The sequence below is a fragment of the Cheilinus undulatus genome, linkage group 6 (genome assembly GCF_018320785.1).
Source record: "Cheilinus undulatus linkage group 6, ASM1832078v1, whole genome shotgun sequence".
Lineage (NCBI taxonomy): Eukaryota > Metazoa > Chordata > Actinopteri > Labriformes > Labridae > Cheilinus > Cheilinus undulatus.
In genome coordinates, this window is record NC_054870.1 from 34,131,743 (window position 1) to 34,159,280 (window position 27,538).

General features: G+C 39.4%; 1 protein-coding gene and 1 long non-coding RNA gene across 3 annotated transcripts in view; one reads left to right on the forward strand and one right to left on the reverse strand.

The window, feature by feature from the left end:
• The window catches only part of LOC121511176 (cGMP-dependent protein kinase 1), a 165,228-nt gene that overhangs the window by 35,106 nt on the left and 102,584 nt on the right, over positions 1-27,538 (forward strand). For both annotated transcript variants that reach the window (XM_041789771.1, XM_041789770.1), the window contains exon 3: positions 24,497-24,610. In XM_041789771.1, the coding sequence (XP_041645705.1) occupies positions 24,497-24,610 (114 nt within the window). The remainder of the gene's footprint in view (positions 1-24,496; positions 24,611-27,538) is intronic.
• The window catches only part of LOC121511178, a 172,779-nt gene continuing 168,228 nt past the window's right edge, over positions 22,988-27,538 (reverse strand). The window contains exon 4 of the long non-coding RNA XR_005992025.1: positions 22,988-23,516. This is a non-coding gene — a long non-coding RNA (uncharacterized LOC121511178). The remainder of the gene's footprint in view (positions 23,517-27,538) is intronic.

A 27,538-nucleotide genomic window follows, 5' to 3' on the forward strand; every position in this document is an offset into this window, starting at 1 on the left:
TTTTACTTCTACTTAAGTATATTCTATCCAAACCAACTTTACTCCTCCTCTGTCAGAAATAAACCTGCTGATGTCCTATACCCTCCCTTTGAAAACACATCCTCCTCTTTCTGAAACATCACATTTTAGAAGGATTTAGAGCCCTAAAACACAAAACAGACGGCTAGTAGTTCATTTATTTTACACGCTTTTAACCTCAACCATAAACCCTATTACAGTAACAGTCAGCTTGTTTTATATATGCCTTTAAATGATCAGCATTAACATGAAATACCGTCCTATAGTCAGATATTACACATAGACTACCAACTTGATGCAAGCCTCAGTTTCTTCAATAAATGCAAAAAATAATTGGCTACAGATCTATAAAGTCACATCATTACTGTATAATATGTTAATCATAATCTGGATAAATTCATTAAAACGTGTCTTACCTGTGATTGTATTTATCTATCCCTGCTGTCTGCAGATGCTGTCAACCAGCATGCTAACTTTTATCCACTTAATGTCCTTTCTCCCAGTCTGTACAAAAAAAATTAGACCCCACACATCTCAGCTTCCAGCTAAGAAGAGACTAAACTGTGTTTGGAGTAATTTGGTATTAGAAACTTAAGAAAACCAGGAGTTTAATGGGACTCTAGCTAGTGTTTAGCATGTTTAACAGTGTTTGGTCTGTACTGCTCAGTTGCACAGATGCTGTTTGACTGTTGTGCGGTGAGTTCACGAACATTACGTTACATTTGTTTTAATGAACAGACTTGAGAAACAGGCTAAAACAGCGTTATACGAAACCCCCGATGTAAAACATTGACTTAAACTATTAAATCTGAGGTGGGGCACTGTTTCTTCCTGACCTTTACTCTCAGCACCTCATTCCCTTCACAGCCTGGCTGATTTCACTATAGTTTGCGTCTGAACTGCTTGTGAACATTCACTTCCTTGCTCTTGGGGGCCCTCTGGCTCTAGCAGCTCCAGGATGATTTTCTTCTACTCAGGCTAGTGCTGAAACTTTGTAGCAAGTCCCTTTAGTTAAAGATATTAGTTCAATGTTGAAATCTGTGAAATCAATAGAATAAAAGTTAATCAGCAGACTTAATGAGCAGACAAAATTATATTATGATGTGTTAAAGGTCAGCTTAGTGGTATTGACTGTTATGGGAATGTAAGGAAAATGTCATGATGTTCAAATGTCACATCAATAAAAAGATTCTGTTTTTGACAAGAAACTTGAATAAATAAATGAGAAGATGAGGAATGTTTCTTCAGCTATATAAGACAGATATGAAAGATGAAGTTATGACCTTTTTCACTCTTCAGTTTAATGCTCTACTCAGCTTATAACACCTCTGGTTAGTCAATTTGACTTTCCAACAAACAATAGAAAAGGATTTATAGTGGGAGTATTGATTAAAGGTATCATTATCAATAAAACTAATCTACATCCCAAGTCAACACAGGTTTTTTTGAAGACTGCGTTAGCCAAGAAGGTTAAACAATATGGAAATTAGAACAAAAAAAAAGCTGGAGAAAAGTTTCAGTCCATAATAAGTTTGGATAATAACAATAAGATAACATTATTTGAAATAATCACAGTATTGTTTTAATTACTGTCAAGAAATGCTGCATAATGAGCGCATGTTTATAATAAATGTCTTAAGAGTTTGTTTCTGTTTCCAGCAGCAGCACCCCTGTTTCTGTTTGAATATGTTGTAAGGATGACAGAACTGAGGTGAAAGCTGTAGACGGCCTATGTTAATTAATTTTAAAGTTAGGTAATGTGATTTTGTAAACATGTGGCAGTACAACCTTATACCACAGGCCATAAAAAATGGGATGCAGTTGACTCCTAGTCCACAATAACAGCACAGAACTTGGCTCTATGGCAATGCTGGCTTTTTTTTGTCAGTTGCTTTAGTTTGGCCAGAACTATGTCAGCAACTATCAGATGGATTGCTTTGAACTTTGGCACAGCCATTCATGTTCCCCTTGAGATTAACTAACATAAATTAACAGCCAAGAATCCCAGAACTTTTTATCTAGTTCCAAACTTCAGTTAAAAGTCAAAAACCTCCTTTCTCACATATTACATGACATTCCCTCAGCCCCAGCATGTTGTGTATAATGCTACTATATTGAGCATGCAGAGTTATAAAGCAGAACATGGTCAATATTATGCAAATCTGTCTTTCAGGACTGCTTGAAAAGATCACAACCTCTTAACGACTCATTATGTGATGCAGGTATGCAATGTGTTTTAATATGTGCAAACACCACATAATCAACACCAGTGAAAAGTTGATCAAAATTGTTATGCAAGAGATGTAAGCGACATGAACCAGCGTCATCACAGCAGTTAATGAAATTAAAATAAAGCCTACAGACCAGATCCTGTGACCAGTGTGTTAAGAACTGTGACCTCAGTATATGGGCTATACTACCTGAGTTATATCAGCACCTAGGAGGTCACTTTTAACAGCTTTTCTCTATCATTACGTGAAATTGACCCATGGATCAAAAAACAGTGGTTTAAGATTTAGTAACAATTTGCTACTCATCATCTGTTTTATTGTTTTGATTGAGATCACTCTGGTGGCAGACTTTAAATACTGTGCATTTACAGTTCCTTTAAAGATATTCTCCCCCTTGGATGTTTTCCCCTTTATTCTGATTTTATAAATCAGTAATAATCAATATAATTTGACTTAAAAACCCCCTTTATTGTCAAAATGAAAACAGATTTCTACCAATTTATTTCAATTAAATGAAAATATGTAATGTAAAGTAAGTGACTGCATAAATATAAACCCCTTCAAGATACTATTTAATAGATACATCTTTGGCTGCAATCACAGCACTGAGTCTGTAGGGATAGGTCTTAATTAGGTTTGGATACTCCATTCTTCTTTATAAAACTGCTCATGCTCTTTTAGATTGCACGGGGCTCAGGTGCGAACAGCCCTTTTTCAAGTCCAGTCACAAATACCGGGTTGAAGTCTGAGCTTTGACTCTGGGTTGTCATTGTCTTCCTGGAAAATACATCTTCTCCCAAGCCACAGGTCCCCACAGATACGGCCCTCATTTTACCCTCTACCTTTACAAGCCTTCCAGGGCTGGCTGCAGAGAAGTATCCCCTCTGCATGATGCTGCCATCACAGTGGAAATTGTGTGTTTGTGGTGATGTGCTTATTCACCATATTGGTCTCAAAAGACCTAAAAGAATTTCACTCACTTGACCATGGAGTCTCCCACAAGCCTTCTGGTAAACTCTAGTCGAGATTTGATAGAGTTTTCCTTAACAGTGACTTTCTCTTTGCCTCTCTCCCATAAAGCTTTGACTGGTGAAGAACCCAGGCAACAGTTGTTGTATGCAGAGTCTCTCCCATCTCGGCTGTTGAAGCGTGTAACTCCTTCAGAGTAGTCATAGGTGTCTTGGTGGCCTCTCTCACTTCTGTTCCTTCCATTTCTTGATGATGGATTTACCTGAACTTTGGGGGCTGTTCAGGGCCTTAGAAATTTTGTGTATTCATCCCCTGATTTACACTTTTTTGTAACCTTTTCTCTGAGCTGCTTGGAGTTCTTGTGTTTTCATGGTGTAATGGTAGCCAGGAATACTGATTAACCAGTGATAGGACCTTCTAGATACAGGTGTTTTTGTACTACAATCACCTGAGACACATTCACTGCACTCAGGTGATCACTATTTCCTACATTGTAAGACTACTTGCACCAATTAGCTGGACCTCTGTTGAATTAGGTTCTGTCACTTTAAAGGGGATGTATGTCATTCTGAATTGTTAGGTTTTGGTCATTTCATGTGTCCAGAGAGACTTCTGACATCTAAACCCTGATTATTTGGTTCAGATCTGTCTAGTAGAGCCCAAGTGTGACTGTAGGCTTCTTAAGTGCTTGTGTGTAACCATTCCAAATTCTAAGTTACCCATAAATACCTCATCCTGTCCAGGCTTCTCTGGTGACAGCAGGGAAGGGATCTGAGAAAGCCCTGTTATTGTTGTACTTTAGATGTCATATTAATCTGCATTCTCATCTTGAAGCGCTCTAATTAAGTCTCCTCTGCACAAAAGAAAAGCTACAGTATGAGCACATGGCACGGGCACTAACTGCTAATTACAATTTGTTGTGATTTGGTCTGAATACAGAGTGATCATTTTCATTGCCCCAAGCTAAGGCTATCAATCAGCTTGTCAACACAGGAGCCATTATCGTTGTTTGATTACAAGGACGGGGTAAAACCAGGCTGGTTTTAAAGTTTTAATGAAAACAGTGATGGAAGAGCGGCTCTGAACGAGGGAATTTAACTGTCCTATCTCACCTCATATGTCCTTCTACTCTCACTGATTGAAAATATCCTCAGTTTGCAGCTGAAAGACTCTAAAAGTCTCTGCATGGTACCAGAAAATGTTCTTGCTGAATCCCTGTCTTCAAGGTGAAATGATGTAAAAAGAATGAAACCAGCTGTGCCTGTATCCCATTGAGAACATGCTGTTAGTGTCCTTACGTCTCACAAACCACTTGAGTGAAACGGTGATGTTTTTTTTTCTATCATGCACGCTGTGTGCGGGTGCCTCAGTTGAACTGAAAGAGCGGTAAAGTGCTCTCACTGCAAACCATATGATGTTCAGAATAGTTCTCCTATAAAATCAGGTGTCACTCCTCATCTCTCTCACCTGCTGGTCCGCTTTTTCTCTACATCACCGCCTTCTTAAATCTCTCATCCCACTTCTCCTGCTTTCCCTTTTGTTGCTTCCGTACTAAAAATGCAAACGTTTAAGGAAACTCTTTGATGTCAGCCAGTTTACTTTCAGATCAAATCCGTGGAGCTGTGCATACAAAGCTGTCTGCACCTGTCAGTTTCAAAAGGAATCGTAGCACCGGTATTTTTCTGGCGAGACAGATAAAAAAAGGAAGTGAAATGGGTGCACTCTAGCCATAAAAGCTTAAAGACATACCACAGCAGTCAGTCACAAGATGTTAGACTCAACTTTATTTTCAAACCACTCCTTTTACTTTTAATGCAGTTAGAGAGCTGTAGAGAGAAAACAACTGACATGACCGCAATATAGACCTTTGCGATTCTCTTGGCATCTGAAATCAGACCTGATCGCTCACAGAACATCAATGCAGGCACAGTTGATTTATGTTGGCACCAGTTCTTACAACAAGGGCATTAGTGGATTTCTGCTGCAAAGTACATAAACTCCAATCTCCCTCTGGCACCTTCAATAGCTCAGACTTCTTAAGCTGCAGAAAGCTACACAGACTGCTCCTCAGGTTTGTTGACAGGAAGTTGAAATCACTCAAAATGTATATATTTTTTGGATATGGTGCAGACATGTTGCTACATGAACCAAGAATGGAGGACTCGTTTGTGTTCTGGGCTGCTGTTATACTCATATTATTACAAAGTGAAAAGCATAACGGTATGTAGGGTGACAGAAGCAAGGTCAAAATTGACAGCATCTCTTTTTTCTCAGCCTTTTCATCCTGGTCATTTTCAGGCCCTACAGCATGACCAGGGGCTTATGGCAACCCTACTGGATTGTATCCTAAACCGAGCTTACTCACTGAATCCACCCTTTACTCCGACCTAAAGTTGTGGACTTTGTTATTTTTCAACAGATTGCTTTCATGTGCCCCTGGTAATATTGGGGTTGTGTTAATCGTCCTTCTCACCTGATGGTGCCCTGATGCAGCTTACATGACACTTCTACACCTTCAGCCTTAATTTTTGGTCAAAAAATGCCTATAAGTTCTGCACATAACTCTATATGGATCAAAAAAAAAAAAGAATCAACAAATGGTGAACAAATATTGGCATGCACAATGTTGGATTTTTGCCAACATTCAATATGTCAATATTTCTGAACTTATTTTTATACACTATATTTGCCAATATTTAAGGCTGAAAGATTATTAATACTGACAATACTCTGCTGATATATTTGGATGTGAATATTAGATGTAAAATTTCCACTTCTACCGATTCTAATGTTTAACTTTTTAAACTTATATCTGTTGGTACCAATGTAATGCTGATAATATTTTGCATCCATAACAAATATACTTGGGTGGCTGTAAATATACCTGGGTGGCCCGCCCGAGTGTGGTCTAGGTGTAGGAAATGCTGCATAATACATATCGGTTGAAGTAGATGTCCAGTAGATGCCTCACTTTAACACCAGAATCTCAGACCAAAACAAAACCTCTCTTTGGCAATAGCTCCAAAGTCCCTCAGTGCACTGCCCCATCTCCTCCCACACCCCTACCTCAGTCTCCTCTCAAATAATGCTGATCTCTTTGATATGCCTGCCAAAATTCATCTGGTTTCGAATTCTTTCAAGTATTTCATTCCAAAGTCTTTTCTTTGGTTGTGTAAGCACACTTTTGATTGTAGTCTTTTGAAAGCTTCACCCATTGGGCCTTTGAATATAGCTTCCCTTAGGAGTGGGTGGGACATTTCTTTTCCCCACGTGATGGCAGGGCTAGAGGAATGAGTAAATTTGTGGGGAAAAAAAACATTCATTAAACATGTTTATGTTTCTGAGAAAAACAAAATCTCCTAAGTAGTGCTTTCCTGTCAGTGTGAACACAGAGCTGAGAACAACAAACTCAGAAGGAGTAAGACTTCTCTCTGTTTTATTGACATGACAACATATTTACTAGTCTATTTGTAATCTAAACCATGAGATAAAAATTTGAAGCAGCTGTTGCTCTTAAATAGTTTACGTTATTAGATACATACGCTGATTAAGTATGCTTAACTTAATTTACAATGTATATGTACTATCTATGCCAGGGGTCAGGAACCTTTTTGGCTGAAAGAGCCATTTTTGCCCTTACCCCCTTCCAGAAAATTTTGTTTTCTGGAAGGGGGTACGTTGTATATTTTTTGTTTTTATCTATAAGTGTTATTAACAGCAAGTGATTATTTTTATCCTTAATCATACGAATACAATCATTATCATTACTTCTTAATTCATCAAAACACACTTCTTACACCTGCTGTCAGACAGAGTCAATACAGGATATTATAGTAGCCTACTGTTCACCTACGGATGAAACCTTCTCTACTTCATCTCCTCCCTCTATGCTGCTGTTTATCTAAGTCACATACAGGAATAAAGTAGGAAAGACGCCTAATTGGCCTGATCAATAAACAATAGCATCCATGATCACTGGGTCACGGACTTTATCAACAATACAGTCAGAAGGACAAACCAGAGCAATCACGATAATCACTCAAAATATCCACGAGATAGTAGAATCAGCTGTTTACGGCCTTTCTCCCTCTCTGTGAGTGACACATGTCAGCACCATGGACAGCGCCACTGTTCTGTCCTCAATGCATGTGCCATATATATCTTGACAGACAGCTAAACTCTTTCCTAACTTCAAGTCTCTGAAGACCTTCTCAGCTTGTCCACAGGTTTACTGAAGATGTTGAAAAGTGTGAAAATAAAACATACAAAAAGCACAACTCAGTTTTAGGCTCCCTTTAACACAAGCATAGCACAACGTAATATGCAAAATTATATGAATTACATCTGTTTTTAATCTTCTTTCTCATAATGAACTAAAGTATTCATTTCTGTGTATTTTTGTGTACTCCTGACAGCTAATGAAGCTATGCTAATGATCGGAAGGCATCTTAAACAAACATGACATCAAACTTCACAAAATAAAACATTCCTGCTAAAAATACTTATATGAGGATAAAGATTACGAACTAATGAACAATACATACCCACGATGCTATCAAAGGCTTAAGACGTATGGCAGATGTTAGAGGATTCTCTCACATGAGTCACATGCCATGATACACCTCAGTGTTGTCATTTTTCTCTCTGTTTCCTGGTTTAGTCACATGACATCACACTGGCTGATTCCCTGAGCTTCTTAAAGCAACAGTGCAAAACAGAAACTAAACTTAAACACTGTCTAAATCAGAACTTAAAATAAATAAGTTACCTGTGTAACAGTACAGCCACATTAACACACGGGACATTTTTAGCACAAACATCAACAATCTGATCTGCACAAATACACACTCGTACACAACCTTGCATTAAATGAATGGCAAAGATATTTAAATAATCAGCAAATGTATCAATCTGCTGAATGATAATATCGACTTCACCACAGCAGAGTAGAGAATGACAATAAAACGTGAGCCTACCCGTTTATTTTGCTCAAACTGCCCTCTATTGATCCCTTGGCCTCATTTTTCTCTGATGCTGTTAAGTGTGAACTTGTATTAGTTTTTCATGCTGTTTTTGATGTTATCACTGTTCACATTCTCCGTTTACACTATTTTAGTCCGATGAAAGCACCGGTTTAGTACGAAACTTGTCAAAGTTGATCAGTGTTTTTACATACCAACCTTCCCTCTTGCTGCTAAACCAGATTTCAGATATTCAAAACTTAACTCGTGTGATGAGCACAAAACTCCTGCTTTAGGTGTCATTTGTGACAAGACTGCGTCCAGACCTTTGTTCCCAAGACAGGAAATCACCAGTATGTGCTGAGCCATAGAGGCACGATATGACGCATATTTAAGTTGATAAAATAGGCCTATTTGTAAATGTAAAGTAAGAAGTGAACAAAAGAACAACATTTTTTTGAGATTAAATAAACAAAACTATCTCTATATAGCATTACAAAAAATGTTCTTAGAACATAAAAAAGTGTCCTTTATTTTAAATTTGGCACAGCTGCAGAGAGCCACTTGGGAGGGGCAAAAGAGCTGCAGGTTCCCGACCCCCAATCTATGCCAAAGATGCAACATCAGGCTGGTTCTGCTTGAGGTATTTGCCTGTAAAATAGGACATTTTTCCTGTCAGGAGCTACTTTGTGAAATGTTACTAAGTGCTTTGCTCATGGTGGTTTTGATGATGGTCCTTTGTCAGTGATATAACAGAGTATGATGCTGACCTGCTCTTACTATAGAGTGCCTTGAGAAAACTTTTATTATGAATTGGTTTGATATAAATATAGACTGACTGTTTTATAAATTCAGAATCAGACTCATCTTTGAAGATGTTTCTCAGTGTTTGTGCTCATATGCCTTTACTGATAGGACGAGAGATAGAGTAAAAAGGAAACTCAGGAGAGAGAGAGAGAAGAATGATGTGAAAGGAAACTAATGTTACATGTGAAATCAGACTAATTACTGACTGAACTGCACAGCATTTGAATAGTTAACTTTACTCTCTGTTTAAAGCATTAAGGATTTAACATATACATACATGCACATGCAGAGCGGGGAGTAAGGAGTGCTGGAGTACTTGCGCTTTAACCCCTGACATCCCCAGTGCCCCTTAATCAGAATTTATTTTAATCAAATCTATTTTAATTTTATTTTGAAGGGCAGGTATAAAAGTCTTAGTCTTATTTAATGATAACTTTAATTTACGAATGCATTGTGTCCAACCCAAAACAAAACTTAACTCCAAAAGTCTCATGTCCTCCTGACTCTTCACACCTATGAAAGATTTTGACTCCTACCAAACTGGCTGCAGGAAAGCAATGATGTTTCTTCATTTGACGCTTCTAAAACAAAATGAGGTTGGAGTCTTGGTGTCAAGTCAGTTTGATGCACATGTTTGAAGTACAGCTATTGTTTTAACGGTCTAAGCGAACACCTAAAGCATTATGTGGTGTGTTAAAACTGCCTTGACACATGAACTCTGACCTTTTTTTTTTCCAATTTGGAGCATCAAATAAGGACCGACTAACCTCAGCAGCTTTTCTGCCTCCCAGCTTTTCTCATCTTTGGAGGCAAAGTAAAGAAATAAAGGAAAGAAAAGGACAAAACACAAGGAGAGAGAGGAGAGGAAGGGGGTAGAGAGGGAGAGAGATCACAGCTGTAACGCTCCGCTCTGCTGCACTCTGCAGATTCACCCTCTAATCAGTGATGATCAAACCCAGCTAGAGTGGAAAAATAATAGTGGTAGCTTTTCTTTCTTTAGTTGTAACACTAGAGACAAATAATTAAGAAATTAATACTGAAGCACAGTGCTAGATTAGCACTACAGAGAAAACTCAATGGAAAAGGAATGACATTTCTGACATTTGCCACACACATGCACATTACTGTGCGTGTGTGTGACACGCCATGTTCTCAAATCAAGGTTTTTGGTTATTTTTTAACGCTTTACCAAGCACAGACCAGAGTGTTTGAGCTATTAATAAATCTTTAAGAATCTTCAGAATCACATTTTAGAGCAGTGGTTCCCAACCTGGGGTTTGAGACCCCCTGGGGGGTGCCAAAGATCTCAGGGGGGGTGCAAGGCTTTGTCCACTCTGAGATTGTCAAAATTAGAGCTGCAGATATTAAGTAAAATCATGATGAAGCACTTAATTAACAGTTTTATACAATGGCCTTTTGGTAAGAAAAACCTGAGAAGAGCCACTTCCTCAGGGTTTTATCGTTGAAACTCTTAAATCAATGTTGATTTTTGGCAACAATCTGACATATAATTTTGTGTTCATGTCTTAGGGAGGGCTTAACTTGTCTTTGAAACAAGTAGGGGGCTTGCCAGGAAAAATGGTTGGGCCCCACTGTTTTAGAGGACGGAACCAGTATTTATCAGTCTTTTTTTTTTAAATGACTGAAATATAAAATAAATTCCTTTTGACTGAAATTAATTATTCTTCTAAATATTTGCAGTGACTTGTTTTACGATCAACACAGTGATTGTAAAACAAGTTTGTCATAGTTACATGTGCCCCCTTTTCAACTTTGAGTGCCGGCCCTCTAATCTCTGCACAGGCCTGTATATGCACATGCATCACAATAATCAGAATATCATGAAAATGTTCCTCTCTGTTCCTGTGATTTGATTTAAGAAGTGGAGATTACTCAAACTGGCATTGAGCCAATCAGTCTGTGCCACTGCTGGGGTGTTATGAAGTCCAGGTTGCTCTGATAGCAGCCTTCAGCTCATCTGTATTACGGAGTCTGGTGTTTCTTATCTCCCTCTTCACATTTCCCCAGAGATTCTCTACAGGGTTCAGGTCAGGCCAGTTTAGTGGCCAGTCAACCCCAGTAATACCATGCTATGCAAACCAGTTTCTGGTAGTTTTGGCTCTACTGTGGACAGGTGCCAAGTCCTGCTGGAAAAGGAAATCAGTATATCTCCATTAAGCTCTAAAACTGAAAACACTGGAATTGGAGCACGTTGAATTCTGTGCCTCTCAGATCTTCCTCCAGGCTCTGGGACCTTGTTTTCCAAATTAAAAGCACAAAATTTGTAGTCCATATCCTGGACCCATTAGTGTGGTGACTCTTGATCCACAGACTCCAGCCTCAGTCCACTCCTTGCGAAGCCCCTCTAAGTTCTTGAATATGCTTTGTTTGACAATTCTCTGAGAACAGCCTGTCATTTCAGCAGTGACCTTCTGTGTCTTACCCTCCTTGTGAAGGGTGTCAGTGATCATCTTCTGGACATTCTGTCAAGTCAGCAGTCTTCCTCATGATTGTGGTTGTGTGTACTGAACCAGAATGAGAGAATGAAGGCTCTGGAAACCTTTGCATATTAAACTTTTCTACAATATTCTAAAATTTTGAGATTGTGGATTTTTGATTAAAACAAAAAAATCTTGAAATGTTTCACTTTATATGAGAGGAATCTATACTATATGAAAATTCTACTTTCTGAAGTAAACCAGAAAAACTTGCATGACATTCTAATTTTTAGATGCACCTGTATATACATGACTAGATAAGACAACAGATCAGCAGCAAGGAGAGCAAAGATGCTGAAATAAACATGATGGTTAAAGACATATAGTCATGTAACACATGGGTTAGTTTGCCTGAGGGAGAGAGATTGTACAGTACTTTAAAGAAAATCATGCACTGGGACATGACAGATGAACCAATGATACTGATGTTATGTGCTCATGAAATCTAGATATCTTATTTACAATCACAGTGGATGTTTGCGTCACAAAATCTAACTATATGAAGGTTATAAAGTTAATTTATTGCTTTTGTGTTTTGTGAGAGGTGTTGATTTGTACTGGAGAGTAATGCTGGGATTTTAAATCATATTTATTCATACTGCAGATGCGGATATTGTTTGTGCAGCCCATTTATATCAATATGGGAAGCCCAACAACAGAAAGCCTCATTAAGCTTCATTATTTGGTCAAGGCTATACTGGTTAGCTGCAAATGCCATATAAATACACTTAGACTGCTTTATATTCACAACACTTTCAGCTACAATTTGCTCTATTTAACTCCTAATGGTATGATGACGGTAGGGGGAGTGCAGCTGCCCATAGCATGTCGTAGAGGTTGTAAGTATGGGTTATATAGCTGTTAGCAGTAAGAGCAGAGTGGCCTCCTGCTGCTGTCTACTGAAAACACAGAATACCAGCATGGCAGGGTGGAAGGTGAAGAAAATAACCACCAACTGTCTGGAAGTACTTTTTCCACTCAACAAGTAGAAAAACAAGGCAAGGTTCAATCAGGCTCCATTGTTGTTCTCTCTCTCCACGATCATGATCCTGCTGTCTGTATTCTTTCAGGCCTCATTTACACAAACAGAGCTTCTCTGAAACAACAATACTCAGCATTTGTCATTTCCTGTGCCGGGCTGCTTTGAACGCAACACAAGCCTCATTTCCATTCGGAGCTTTCCTCCCTGATTAAGAACACAAAAGTGCTTTTACTCCCTTTGCTCTCAATGCCTTTGTGTTTGCTCTTGCTTTTGGCTTCGGCCCACATTCGTATTTTTCTTAAACTCGAGCATTCGTTTGTTCGCCAAAGAAGTAAAGAAAACTGTACGACTCTGCAGCTGCAGATCCACGACTCCTTGTTGAAAATGTTCACAGCGCTGTGATTAGGGTGAACGACCTGCATTTAACATTTTTTAAGGATTCAATAAGAATGTTAACCTCCAACACAATGTTTTGGCTCAATCATTTAAATGTCTTTTCAGTGATTGTGAAGTCGAGCTCTGAATTCAACTGAAGAGTTCCATTTATGTTTCCTTTCCTAAAATCTGCCCCCTGTTTCAAATTGTGTTTTGTTCCTCCAATCTGAAGATAATATTTGTCCTGCTCAAAGTGTTTTTTTAGGTCACATTCTTTTCTTTTGAAAAGCAAGGTGAAAGGAATAACAGCTCAAAGCTGATGTAATATCAAGGACTATCATTTCAGGCCTACTTCAGTCAAAGCAATTCAAAAGATTTTTCAAAACGGCGTCTTTTTGTGAGAGGAAATAAAGAGCAGATGGCAAATTCTAAACATTGGAATTTTCTGAAACCATTTCAGTCCCTGTTGCACAGATATCATTCCTGTCTCGTGCTAGTTTCTCCTATGGATGATTTTTCTCAACACAACAATTTGAACTGACAGACATGACTTTACTTTTATTATCCTAGTGTATCATTGTTATGTTGTCAAAATTTAAATGATTTGATACTGATATTTTTAAATCTGTTATTTTAACCCTTAATAGGGCATTCATTAAAACACTTTGAAATTCAAAGCCCTTGAATATTACTGGTGGATATCCAATGACTATTTGTTCAACCATTTTTTATATTTTTCTTTTATGTTGAAAGTCAAGGTCAAGGAAGAGACCTTATATGGTACTTGCCCATTATAAGAATATGTTTTTAAGAAAATGTATGCATATAAAAATATTATTTATGGAAAAATAACCACATATTAACCAAATGAGTATTTACATGTGCATTAAACAAATATGTAAATACAAAATATGTATTCACACACATACATATTTTGAGACACAGAATGAAACTAAGTGGTTCACTTTACAGCTACTTTAGGAGAAACTGCAGCATGATGTGCAGGTGTGAATGTGTCTTAATGGTGGTGCCTCAACATGTTTTTTATTTGACAAACTAGGGCTACATCATTTATTGGACCTCTGTCATCACTTTTATAGCATCTTTACACTCAGGCAGCGGTGCTGCTGCTGGAAACAGACACATAAAGTAATGTGCAGAACTTTTCGGCATGTTTTTGGCAAAAACTGAGGTTGTAATAAGGCCTGTGTTTGCGAGTAAGGCTACCTGAGGGCACTGTTGGGTAGAGAGGAAGATTGAAACAACCCCAATAGTGCTCTGGATGTCCCTGCATAATGCCAGGGGCATTGGAAAAATTATATTTACAAAAAAATAAAGTCCACACCTTTAGGGTGGAGTAAGGATGTATGTGGGGAGTAAACATGGCCTAGGGTACTGTCCAGGCAAGTAGTAGAGGTTGCCATGAGCCCCTGGTCATCCTGTGGATGTTCCAAAGGCCTGAGAGCCACTGGCCATCTCTGGGCCTATCACCAGGGTTGAAAAGGTCAGACAAAAGAAATGTTGTAAAGCTTGACCTTGACTGCAAACTACACATGAATGTGTCAATATATACACCAACTCTGCCCCACACACACACACACACACACCCACCCCCACACCCACACACCCACCCCCACACCCCCACACACACACACCCCACACACACAGATGAATCTAAATTTCCCATCATTGCTATGGGTCTTAGAATAATAATCCTCAGAATAAAGCACTACTCCGCTTGATCTTGCATCTGTGCTGTACAGCTCTAATGGACATAAGTACGCCTGTGTAATCTGACCCCTGGGCAGAAGCGGAAGAACAGGGCCCATCAAGACGGGATGGAGGTTGTATGTTATTCTTTAGGGGTTTGAACTCCCCCACATCCTGTTTCTGATGTCCGCTGTGTGCTGCTTGAGAAACATCAAAACTATCAATGGAAGGAGAGGGGGATGAATTGAAACAGTATCCACAGTCTCACCCTTGAAACTTTATTTATAGATGCACTCCAAAGGCTTCAGTGTGAACGACTCCGCTAACGGACGTCCTGTTTATCCACTGCTGCAAGCCGAGGCACATCTCAGTAAACTCATCTTTAAATATTTAAGTGAAGCTTTGAGGGTTTATTTTTTCTTAAAGAAAAACAGATTTCTTGAATGAAAATAAGACAAGTGGACTAGTGCTGTGCCATATCATATCATCCATGATAACATTTGTGGGAATTTCCACATGACAAAAAAGTGTCAACACCCACCAACCAACAAACATAGGAGGAATTTCCATATGCAAAGTAAATTTCAGGAGTACATGTGCCACACTGAGGTGAAATGTTTGTATCAAAATAGTCATGTAAAAGAAAGCTGGATTATAGCGCTTGTGTGCTTGAGTGTGCTTGAGTGCTACCTCTCTTACCCTTGCTCTTCCACTGCCTGAACATCAGAGCTTCACAGCTAAGCAGATGCTCACTGACTTCCCCTGCTGCCCAGACAAACCATGCGGTTCAGAATGTGTGCTATTATGGATCGATGAAAACGTATCATCAATTTGTGAAATAATTTACTCTGATTAAATACTTGCGCAAAATCAAAGTGAAATGAAACACTACTGCATGGAGATCTGCTGAAGACAGCCTGATCAACTTTCTCTGCAGCAGCTTACCCACACACAGCCTGGTGTGGATTTATCTGTTACACAGTGCTCTATAAGTGAAGACAGCGTTTAAGCTCCTGGTTCATTGTCTAACACAACACACAATGCAGGAGCAGCCAGTGATACACTCCTAGACTCAAACAGACACACATTTAAGGGATGCTGCATACATGTGATCGACACAGATCTTTTATTTACAGACAGATGTTTGGCTCGTGTTTGTAAAGCTGATGAACTTAACTGGCAATGGAACTGAAACTGCTGAAATGGCTTGAACAGTCAGGCTTTACACCTAAGAGGTCCATGATAGACCGCATCCTAACACTGCAGGTCTTCACTGAGCACTTCTGAGGATTCAGTAGATGCCGGCTTGCAGCCTGTGTTGACTTCTGAAGGCGTTCGACTCAGTGAGCTGGGATGCCCTCTTGAGGATTCTGGAGCTCTGCAATCCCACGTGTGCTCAGCTGATGTCTGCTCCACATTCTGGTACAGAGAGTGCTGGGAAGTGTGGTAGCGCCACCTCTGATTTCTTTCCAGTTGATTTTGAGGTGAGGCAGGGGTGCTTCTTACCCCTTATGCTCTTCAATACCTGTATAGACTGGACAATGGGGCGGGTAACAGAGGCAGCGAACTGTGGAGTGTCATTTGATATCCAGATCAGTGATCTGGACTTTGCTGGTGATGCTGTGATCCTTGCAGAGACTAAAGATGTTCTTGTGGGGGCTCTTAACTTGCTGAGTGGGGAGGCTGAAGCATTGGGATTGCACATTTCCTGGGCCAAATCAAAGATCCAGGCATTTGGGGATGCCTAAGATGCTGCAAATCTGTGTCTGTGAATGGCGAGAGTGTGGAAGTTGTAGAGCAGTTCAACTACATTGGCAGCATATTCCATTGATCAGCTGATCAACCATAGACTTAGGCTCTCATGGGGTGATGGGTTTGCCGAGCAGGACAGTGTGGTGTTCTTTGTATCTGAGCATGCGGGCGAAAGAGTCTTTCAGTCCTTGGTCCTCCTAGTCACTTGTGAGGCATTGATGTCAACTGATGACCAGAGGTGCAGATTGGACTCCTTTGTGGCAACTTCATACGGGAAGGGTTAGCTGCCTGATACGGGGATGGAAAATGCGCATTTATGGGCACCTGGCATGCTTTCCTGGGCCTTATCCAGCTCACCACATACAGGGCACCCAGGACCTGGTGAGCTGGGGCAGCTGGGAGGATACCTGGAGAGATGAGGCATGGGCCTGGCACAGGCCTGGGAGATGACGATGTTTGGGAGTGACGAACCAGTATGCTCCAATATCTGACCTGACCTGATGAAAACATTTGGATTGTTTTCTTGAGATCTCAACTGATTTAACATGTTATCTTGGGATAATGAGGCTGTTTTTCCCATGGTAACTTATGCTTATTTCTCAAGATCTGTAGAAAACCACCAAAAGTATGTGCTAAAAAATAAAATGTCTAATTACATGTCCTCCCAGGGCTTCTGTCATGTTGTCCTTTTTAAACTTATTTTCTTTGTCCCAATATTGGCCCTTTAGACAGATGTCTGCCCTGGGCACATAGTGTAGGCACAAACTGATTTCAGTGGCTGATGTGGCTGTGCTCAATCAGTTTAATGGCTGGCATCAGGCATATCAGCTGATTCAGAGGACAGATTTTTCATTGAACAGAAAATGTGACCTGTTGGACAAACTCTGATATGTTTTTGTGGTCAGCATGAAAAAAAAAATGCTGGCATTATGGGCATGTTTAACCAAAAGTACTTAGAAAAAAAGACTTTGTAAAAAAAAAAAAATTTGGATTGTTATCAGCTAGATTGTTATTCTAAATACTGGTATCCACCAAACCCAGACTCAGAAGTGTGATTTGTCACTCCACAGAGCACGTTTTCACTGCTCCTTGGTCCAGTGTTGTCGTGTTTTACACCACTCCATCCAACCCTTGGCACTGGATCAATTTTCAATTTATTTGTTGTGTTTTGCTGCAAGCTTGAGCTGTTGGCTACATTGCTCAACTCTGCCCCCTGTGATTATTGGTGGTTTGGGATGTTTTGTCGTATTCAGATAAGCTTTGAAAGCATGTGCAGAAAAACAGAGGACAAGAACGGACAGAAAGCTCCATTTGTATTTGTATGTGCTTCAAAGATAAAGCATAAATCTAACTTAGAGTCTTAATTTCCCACCCCTATGTGGACTATGTAGGCTGCTTTTAAAAGTTTAGTGGGTGCAGTATTAACAGTGCTTTAGTTGTATAGTTGTTAGTCTTCAGATAAAACAGGCCCAAACAACAACAGCTTTTTGATTTGGATCACAGCCAGACCCACATCTGATCTGGAGCCAGAGGGAAGTCTGCTCTAAGGTCTGTCCTGACACCCCATTACATTGAACGCATCACTCTGTGCATTCAAATGATCATCCATTAACACAGCTACAACGCCTCCAGAGAAGAAGACATGCTGTGATACACTGACACCAAAAAGCCAGGAAACATCATACACTCTGTTATTTTTCATGTCTGCTCTTTTAATTTGCATTCAGACAAGACAGCATTCAGCTGCTGTTAAATGGCTCTGTGGGATGTAGTCTGCTTTGATATCAGATCAACTGCCCAATGAGAGAGAACATACTGAGCCTCTGTCTGTTGTGTTATTTGCATAAGATTTGAATGGCGCTTACACAAAGAGGGTAATTTCAAGTGAAATAAGACTTATAAAGACGTGTGCTGAAGCAGGTTGTATTTGATGATAAGCTAAGCTAAATGAACTGGACCATCATGTGAAATTTAGACTTTCCTGTAACAGAAAAAAAACCCTTTTGAAATTCCAGTAATTGAATAATTTGATGACTTAATTTGCCAGTAATTTGCTTACAGCCTGCAGTTGCTAAGTTTCAAAGCAAGCAAAAGATATTTACCACATGAATTTTAGAAACTTGTTTGTGCTACATTGCATTATTCATCTTCCTGACAGTAAAAATTCATAAATAAAAATCCTCTTTCATCACTTATTCTGCCATTGCTTGCACTTCAGCACACATGTATTCTTGATTACTTCAGGGGGAAACATTCAAGTCTGACACAGACGGGGCAGGCATTTTGTTTACTGAATCTATTTTTTGGAGAAACATCTAAGAAACAGGGTTGAGCATCATTTGTTTTTTTTTTCTGATACCAGTGCTAATTTTGTAATTTATAAAGTGCTGTTTTCTTAATTGTGCGTAAATCTATACTTTTAAGAAAGAAAGGAACAAAAAGATGATGGTCAACATTAATACACCCTTTAAAGGCAAAACTTTAATATGTTTACTCTTAAAATAAGGACACATAACTAATTAACATACTAAATAAAACCTAACAAAAATGAATTACATTTTCTATAAACTTATCTTCCCTCTTCTTCCAACTAGCCTAAATCTTCTAGTGACTCAATAATTACCAACTTTTTTTATTGCATTAAACTAGACTTTTAAATCCATGTAAACATGTTAGTTTGGCTGAATCCATACTAAGAGTGGTTATTTCAAGTAAAGCTAGGATTTGAAAGTCACTGGTTATTTCTTGAAATTGAAAAGAAAGTCACTTAGCTGCATCCTCCATTTTTTACATACTGTACAAAAGTCTTTAGAAACTGTAAATGATGATAACAGACCATTATAGAAGGAGAAGAAATGCTCCGTTTGACTGAATAGTGATGACAACATAATGAAGTGATGAATAAAAAAATAATGATCTAACTTGAATGATCACTTTGAAAACAGCTGATCATTGGGACAGACTTTGACCAATAAAATAAATAGCTAAGCATGTAGTGAAGTTGTGTTATCATCTGTCTTTAAATGTCACTATAATCTAGAAGTGTTAATCTCATTTGGACTAAAAGTAAGGCAAAGTCTTTTTAAATGTGCAGGGATGTAAAGTTTCTTCATATTTACACAGTTGCTAACTTGTTAGCTGCTTGCTAGCTTGTTAGCACGACCATCTGGAAGTGTGTAGCTGATGTTTACGCTCAGTCATGGCCCACATCATAATGTTTCTTTAGCCTATTATGTCGTATTTATTTCCTATTATCCTTTTAATTGAAAGGATGTTCATCTTCTTTGGCTCTGACATCTTTGAGTCGTACTAAAATGAAGCATCAACATTTGTGCTGTGATTCGGCTCGGTGGGTATCAGAGGTGTTGGAGAACTGGATTTTGGTACCCATCCACTCAGGAGTGGCAGCAGATGTCTTCAAATTTGGTGCTCAGCATTAAGGTCACTGAGGTCACATTCTTTCCTCTTTCAACATCTTATCTCGTTGTTGTCTGTAGGAGGTTTGCTTCATTGGGTCTATATATCTATTTTTAATCCATTTAGTAGAATGGCACAATCTGATTGTGAGTGTGATTGGCTGACACTCTGCCCTTGCTCTAGCCCTTGCGTACCTGTTCAGTCTGTTGTCTACTGACACTTACAATCTCTGCAGAGAAACACAGCAACAAAGGGAAACTCAATCACGAAGGCGCCTGTAAATAAATGTAGTGTGAATTCTCTCCCTGGCCTTGACCCACTTACGGTCCAATCTAATCCAAATGACTTCATGAAGGAGGAATAAAAACAACAGGAGCTGCACTGTCATTCTGTTTCTACTGTGGGGTACTGATTGTTACAGCTATTTTCATTTGGAAAAAATCTTTGAAACAGCTGCTGATCCACTGTCCCCTGTCTGAAACACCTCTATTTGTAAACTGCAACTTCACTGGTTACCGAAAAACACAGAAATGAAACATCAGTTCTAGTTTTCACTTTAATTACACCTTTGTTTAGCCAGGTACCCCTCTGTTTTGGTATTTGCGTCCATTTTGACCAATCTTATTTAAATTTCTCTTGGGACCATGTAAGGACCTGAGAGTTATATAAAAGCAGTGAAAGGCCTTCTTTGTGTACTCACTCTTTGTTTATAAAGCTGATTTTTCTTGATGTAAAAAAAAAAAAAAAGTAGTGCAATTTAGTGAGACTCAGTCGGCACTCCAAATCAAAATGACCCCTTTCTACATGTGGCTGAACAAAAGGAACAAACAGTGTTTGGTATTTTCTTCTAAATTTCTGAACTGGAAAAATAAAGCAGCTTGTAAAATGACTGGCAATTTTCTTCTAAACTGCTCATAATCAGCACTCTATTTGTGACAGTCATGTTTAATAGTTAGTGGTTTGTGCTGGGAGTTTTGAAAGGTGATGTTAACACCTCTCATGGTGCACTGATTGGTCTGGCACATAATTGTAATGCTCAATCGATTTGCAATGGCATCTCTCCAGACTTAAATCTTACCGAGCCCAATAAATGTTGTCTTTATGGACTTTCCAGGCAGGACTGACACCATAAAAAATGTTGCTGCTTCAACTCAGTTCATGAAACAGTTGCTTTTTATGAAAGAGCACTAGTTCTGTTTGGGAGAAATCTGAGAATGAAACATTAGAAAAACTACATACTCAGTTTTTTATCATCACTATTACATCCAGACTTTTCTGACAGAGAGCAGCGGTTACCCAGAGTCTGTGCTTGGGAATGGCAAAACTTTTGAAAAATATCTCAAACGGTGATCGGAAGGGGTGTAAATCACCTTTTCATGACAATACAATACAGTATTGACTCTTTGGACATTTGATATTTCGCAAACATTTTTGATACAAAATTGGTCGTTCTGAAGGGCTCAGTGACTTTAAGCAGGGCACTTGTGATGGATGCCACCTTTGCAGTAAGACAGTTTGTGAAATGTCATCCCTGCTGGATATCAACTGTGAGTTGTATTATTAGAAAGAGGAAGTGTTTAGGGACAACAGCAACTCAGCCACAAAGCAGAGACCATTTAAAATCACGGAGCGGGGTTAACGACTGCTAAGGTGCGTAAAAGTCTCCAACACTTGGCTGATTTCATAGCTGAAGGGTTTTGAACTTCCACTGGCATTAATGTAAGCACAAAAACTGTGTGGCTGCCGCTTCGTGGAATGGGCTTCCATGGCCGAGCAGCTACATGCAGGCCTCATATCACCAAGTCCAATGCCAAGGTATAAAACACACCAACACTGGACTGTGGAGCAGTGGAAACATGTTCTTTGGAGTGACAAATCACTCTGCTCTGTGTAGCATTCAGATGGTAGTCTGGGTTTTGTGGATGCCAAAACCTGCCTGTCTGCATTGTACCAACTATGGGGTTTGTCAGAGGGGGGATAACGGTATGGGGCTGTTTTTCGGGGTTTGGGCGAGGCCCCCTATTTCCAATAAAGGACAATCTTAATGCTTCAGCCCACCAAGACATTTAGACAATGCTACGCTTCCAACTTTGTGGCGTACAGGCCAAGCAGAGCAATGAAGCATAGGACTTAATGTGTATGCACAGCCCCAGGGAGTAAACTGCATTTTCTCAGCTTGACAGGAAGTAGCTGTTGTCAGCTATCAGTGGAGACAATTGGTGACTACAACTGTTGTCAAAGCTGGTTGGAAGAAGAGCAAAACATAATTTCTGCCTAGAAAACTTATTGGTCTGGTTCTTTGCTGTTCTTTTAATAAATAAATATATTTTCTAATTCTGATAAAACTGCCTCTACAGCTACATTCAAACTAACTGCCATTGTTAACCAGCTTGCAGTACAACCAAACCCTGCCTTTAGCCACCACCTTGTGCTGATGATGCTGATTGGTCCGTTGTCAGACCAAGCACAAGCATTTAGCACCGACGCTTTGCAAGATGAATCTGCCTATTGACAGACATTGTATCTGGACAATCCACTGGCCGTTGTAAGGTTACACTTTAGAGGCACACGCTTTTACAACCAATATGTCAAAGTGAAGCTTTAAAATGTAATCTCTGCATTTTCCTGCAGCTTCTAGCTTCTATTTTCCCTTACGTCTGTAGTGAAGGATGATGATTATGATACACTACCTCATCAATAATGAACCTTCACACATGCAGCTTAGCTGCCATGAATGTGGAAAATTGAGTTAAACATTTTTATGTGGCGAGTGATGTTACAAGAGTATGATTATACAATGTCTTATTGCTTTGCTGACAATGTGTTTTGTATTTTCAAGGAGTTTTTTATGTTTCTTCTTACTTTTTTCAAAGAATAAAATGTATCATCCATCAGAATCTTTGTTTTGAAAAATGAAAGAAGCAAAGAGCTGTTTGTGCAGTGAACAATTAAGCACCTCAGACCTCCTGTGAATGCTTTAGGACATAAAATAACTTTATAGAATATCTTCTTGCTGATGGCTTTTTTGCTTTTGTGGGTTGAATAGCAGCATCAATATTAAGTTCAGTCTTTTTTACAGCCAACTAAAACCTCCTCACAGGAGCTTGAAATTAGGGGAAAGAACAGAGAAATAAATCACACATAGAGATGAAAGCTTTTTATGATTACCAAAACTGATTATAAAGACAGGTACACGAGTGCTGTATTGTTAAAAATCAAAATGGTGCCTTTTAAGATTTCAGTAAAATCCAGCAGTGTCTTATTTTGAGTGGATCAAATGGAGAATGCTGCCCTGACACACACAAAAGGCTCTTTAACATGGACAGTCAAAACAGCAGGAAGTAGACATTAAGGTGGCGACACACTTTAAAAGCTTAAGCTATTCTTCATGTGTCATGCTGGGTGTTAATGGATTATGTGTTGTTCACTGTGGCAAAAACGAGGCATTACAGTTCCAACAAAGTGGAAAGAGCTGCACAGTGAACAAAAAAAATAAACGTGACTTGGCTTTTTTTTAAGGCATCATGTCAAAAAGACTTCACAGGCCTCTCTAACTGGGTAACTTGTTGAACTCTTTCCTCCATGCACAAATATCCGTCTCTTATAATCGGACCATATGTCATCAGTAGCCTAGAGATGACTTTGACTGTTTTCTTTGGGTTTTTCTGCTCTCTGTGAATCAGCGAGGGTCCTGCAGGAACGCTGAGTTTCCAGGAAAGTATACATGCTTGATGAGGCTTGTCTAAACACAGCAGCAGCATCCATCCCCCCAGACGTTACAGTGAAGGGCTTCGAACTGTGGTAAAGAAGAAAAAAAGCGCTTGCCTTAAGCTTGAATCATACTTTTCTGGGGTGCATGCATGCCAATATATAGTCTTTATTCCAACATTGGAGACCAAAAAAATTGAATATATATACAGAAATAAACACTTCAGTGTTTCAGCAGAAGTTGGATTTATCAATTTTGGTAGACTAGAAGTGCCATTAAAAAAAAGAGTTTAATGCCATGGCTTAAATAAACCTAACTTCATACATGATATTAGAACCTTAACTCAACTTGATCCTTGTTGTAGTATTTTCAAAGTGTGCTCTTAACCTACTAATCCCCATAACACATTCTTTTATGTGAAGCTTCTTCAATGTTTTTTCATGAGCAACATGATTCCAGTCATATGTCAGATTTGAACCTGTGCTGCCCATATTTGGGGGGCTACCTAACAGAGGACATTTGCACTCCAAAATTGTCTCTTCCCAAGCCAAATACTGAAGCTAGAACTTTTTTGATGCAAAAATATGTATATGTATGTATATTTATTTTATAAATATAACTTCATTTGCCTTAAAGCCAGAATTGAAGTCAGAGCATTTTTGTGAATTCCTTAACAGTCCCAGCCTTAAGGCATACCACACTGTGGTTGTGATTTATGGAGTGTTGTACTTTATGTACATTTTTCAAACACTGGCAGTGCATTTAACATGGCTACATGCAGGCTTTTGTGGGAGGGCAGTAGCCCTTAGAAAGTGAACACAGCAAAATAATCTCCCTTTTTTCTGGCCCAGTGAGTCAAGAGCTCTCTGGGTGGGTGCTCCCAAAAATGAAGCAAAAGGCCTCAGACTCCTATCATCCACTCCATTTCATCACTGAAACTTTGTTTGCTGCACACACTGAACCCAGCAAAGGACTCCCACCTTTGGGTAATCAGGCAAGAAAATAAATGTTCAATTTGAGCAGCATCAAGACTAATGAGGTACCCGTATTTCTGTGCATGTTTTCAGATGGAAAGGTGGAGGTGACGAAGGAGAGCCTGAAGCTGTGCACGATGGGGCCGGGGAAAGTGTTCGGAGAGCTGGCTATCCTCTACAACTGCACCAGGACTGCCACTGTCAAGAGTGAGTCTCCGGCACCTGCAGAAACATCCACAGTGCTCACATCAGTCCAAACACTTCCCTAGTGCCGGTTAATGTCACCTGTTCACACATACATCCACTGAAATCTCTCTCTGCAGTGTGAGGATTAGGGCTATTTCAGCCTGCGAGATCCTTTCTCAGCACAGAGAGAGAGGGATCACACGCTTACTGTATGAACACCGGCCGTGATGACACACTTCCCATCACCACTTTGTGTTTTCACAACACTCTAGTTAAGTGTCTTGCGAGACCCCCAGTGAGCTGAATGTCAAGGTTTACTGCCTCCACTCTTTCATGTGTCAGAGCTCCAGCTATGAAGGACTCACAGTTGGTGAGAAGGTGGTCAATATGATCGCTGATTTAAATAGCCAGTCTAATGGAGCAAGGAGAGGGGAGCGAGAAAGTCTAGGACAGATGGAATACTATGCACATTTGAGGCCTACTGTGTTATAAGAGTATGTCAGGATGAAAAATGTTTGTTTATTAGCAGAAGGAAATGGGAAATAGCTAGAGCTGCATCTTGGTAGGGAATAAAAAATAGACAATCAGTGACAAATGATAAGGTCTTGGAGGATAAAGTGTCTCTTTGCACGGATGACTGTATATATGGATGATGCTTCTCTGCCTCCTTTCACGTATGAAAATTAAGCCAAAATGCTCTGCCTAAAAAGGCGTTGGTTTATTTTACTAGTGACAACATTTTGAGCCAAGATATGCACAGAAAGAAGGAACTACAGAATCTGCACCATGCTCCACTGATAAAAAAGTTAAATTGCTGATAAAGTGTCAAAGATCCCTCAGATCTAGAGTCCACAGCAGATCAGATTCTTTTAGAGAGATGCTATAAGACACTCTTGGATTGTAAAGACAGTCTCCAAAAGCAGAGATATTGCACTATCAGGCCTACAGTGCACATTTAATCTGTTACAGTTCTATCCCTGCTCCATCCCCTTATGCCTCACATTGGAGTGGTGATACATGATTGAAAGTAAAAACAAAAGTAAGACTTATCCTTAAAAATAGAAGTCTAAGTTACTTATATGAAACTGCTTTGGAGGTGTAAAAAGTATTGATTTGTGCCCTGTCAGTTTGATCTTCACAAACAAGCTTCACACACAGGAGAGACAGAAAAAATCTGAACCTTAAAGCCCAGTTCAAACCAAAGATTTGTGATGCAATAAGTCAATCTTAGAACGTCGCTTTAAACAGTTGTAGCTGTCTGAACTGAGCTGCTGCAGTTTGCCATCTGATGATATTGCATGCAGTGCAGATCATCAGATTGCAAGCAGATAAATGGGAAATGGGGATCTTGTTTTGAAGGCTAATAAGGGTTAGACAATTTGCTCTAAGTAGAACATTCATTGTATGAAATCATGCAAGGAATTTTGAAAATTATTTAGTCTTTCTTAACTTTCCACATGGAAACTTTAGACTGGAAAACACTCCTTTGCCTCCATCAGCTCTGCATGTGAGCAGGATGTTAGCACTACTGTATACTAGCTTCTACATGAGAACTGCTGTAGTAGCTACATATTTTCATTGATTGTGGTCCTCTCTAAAAGAAATCATGATATGATATTTTTTCTATATCATGCACCCTTGGATTCTTGGGTCATTTTAAAGCAGACGCTCATGTTTACTTTAAAATTCTCTCCTGTTTTCTTCCACCCTAACCAAGTTTAGAATGCTGCAAAGTCAACAGACCCGTTAGTCAGGGTGTTATATCTGCTCCTTTTTGGCTCAAATAGCTAATGAGATGAAAAATATTCATGATAAAAGGACCACTTGGATTAACACTGAAACAGAGGTATGCTGCTCAGTGTGTGAGTGAGTGAAATACTGTATCACAATTCAAAATAATCACTATTGATTCGATTATTAATTCCACACAGCAAGCAGCTTGGTTTGGAAGTAAATCAATGCGTGACTAAGGTGTAAATGAATGCACGGAGAGTGTGAGGGAGTGGCCTCTAAGGTAGCTGATGAGTGCAAAGGTAGCTGTGAGTTTAAGTGTAGTTAAATAGGGAATGATGGAGGTGGCGGAAAGGTTTCGTGCCCCCTCTCTGGCCCCTTTTGGTGCCCCACAACCCCCCCTACCACTGACCAACCAACCTGTTGGAACTCCCAGCTCTCGTTGCTATGACAACTAGAGCCCAAGGGGATATGAGCCAACTCCTCTGGGATAAAATATTCCCCTTCCCACAGGCGACAGAGTGTCTGTCTTTTTCTGTTGTATGTTCTTTTCTGCCTGCCACTAACCCACCTGCCTGGACTTTCTGTCACGCTCCTTCAAAGAGTGCGTCAGTGCTAGCTGTACCGGCGAGGCACTGACGCACTCACATAACAAAGAAAGAGAGAAAAAACTCGGCATGGAGCAAATGATGTAATTGTCTACATAGGCAGAAGTGTGTTAACAGTCTTACGGGGTCACTGGCACCATCTCTGAGGGTGACTGAGACTAGTTTAATGTGTACTGAAGCTGGACACTTTAATATTTTTCAATGCCACATGTAATGATACAACCTTTAATTTTTTTTGATTGATGGGACTGAAAAGTACCAACACTTTCAAAAGACCACATATCCTTATTCATTTTTTAATGAATGTTGAGCAAAAGAGAGCTAAACTGTCTAAATTGCAGTATTCACCACCTTTTTTGAATTTATAAATCAATCATAGTCAATATAATTTGCCTCTTTTGACAAAAATAATTTTAAGAAATCTCATTGATGTCAAAGTGAAAACAGATTTCTACAAAATCATTTCAATTGAATTAAAATGTGTAATGGTAAATAAGGGGCTGCATTAATATTCACCCCCTTCAAGTTAGTATTTAATAGATGCACCTTTGTCTTCAATCACAGCACTCAGTCTATGTGGATAGGTCTCAGTCAGGCTTGCACATCTGGA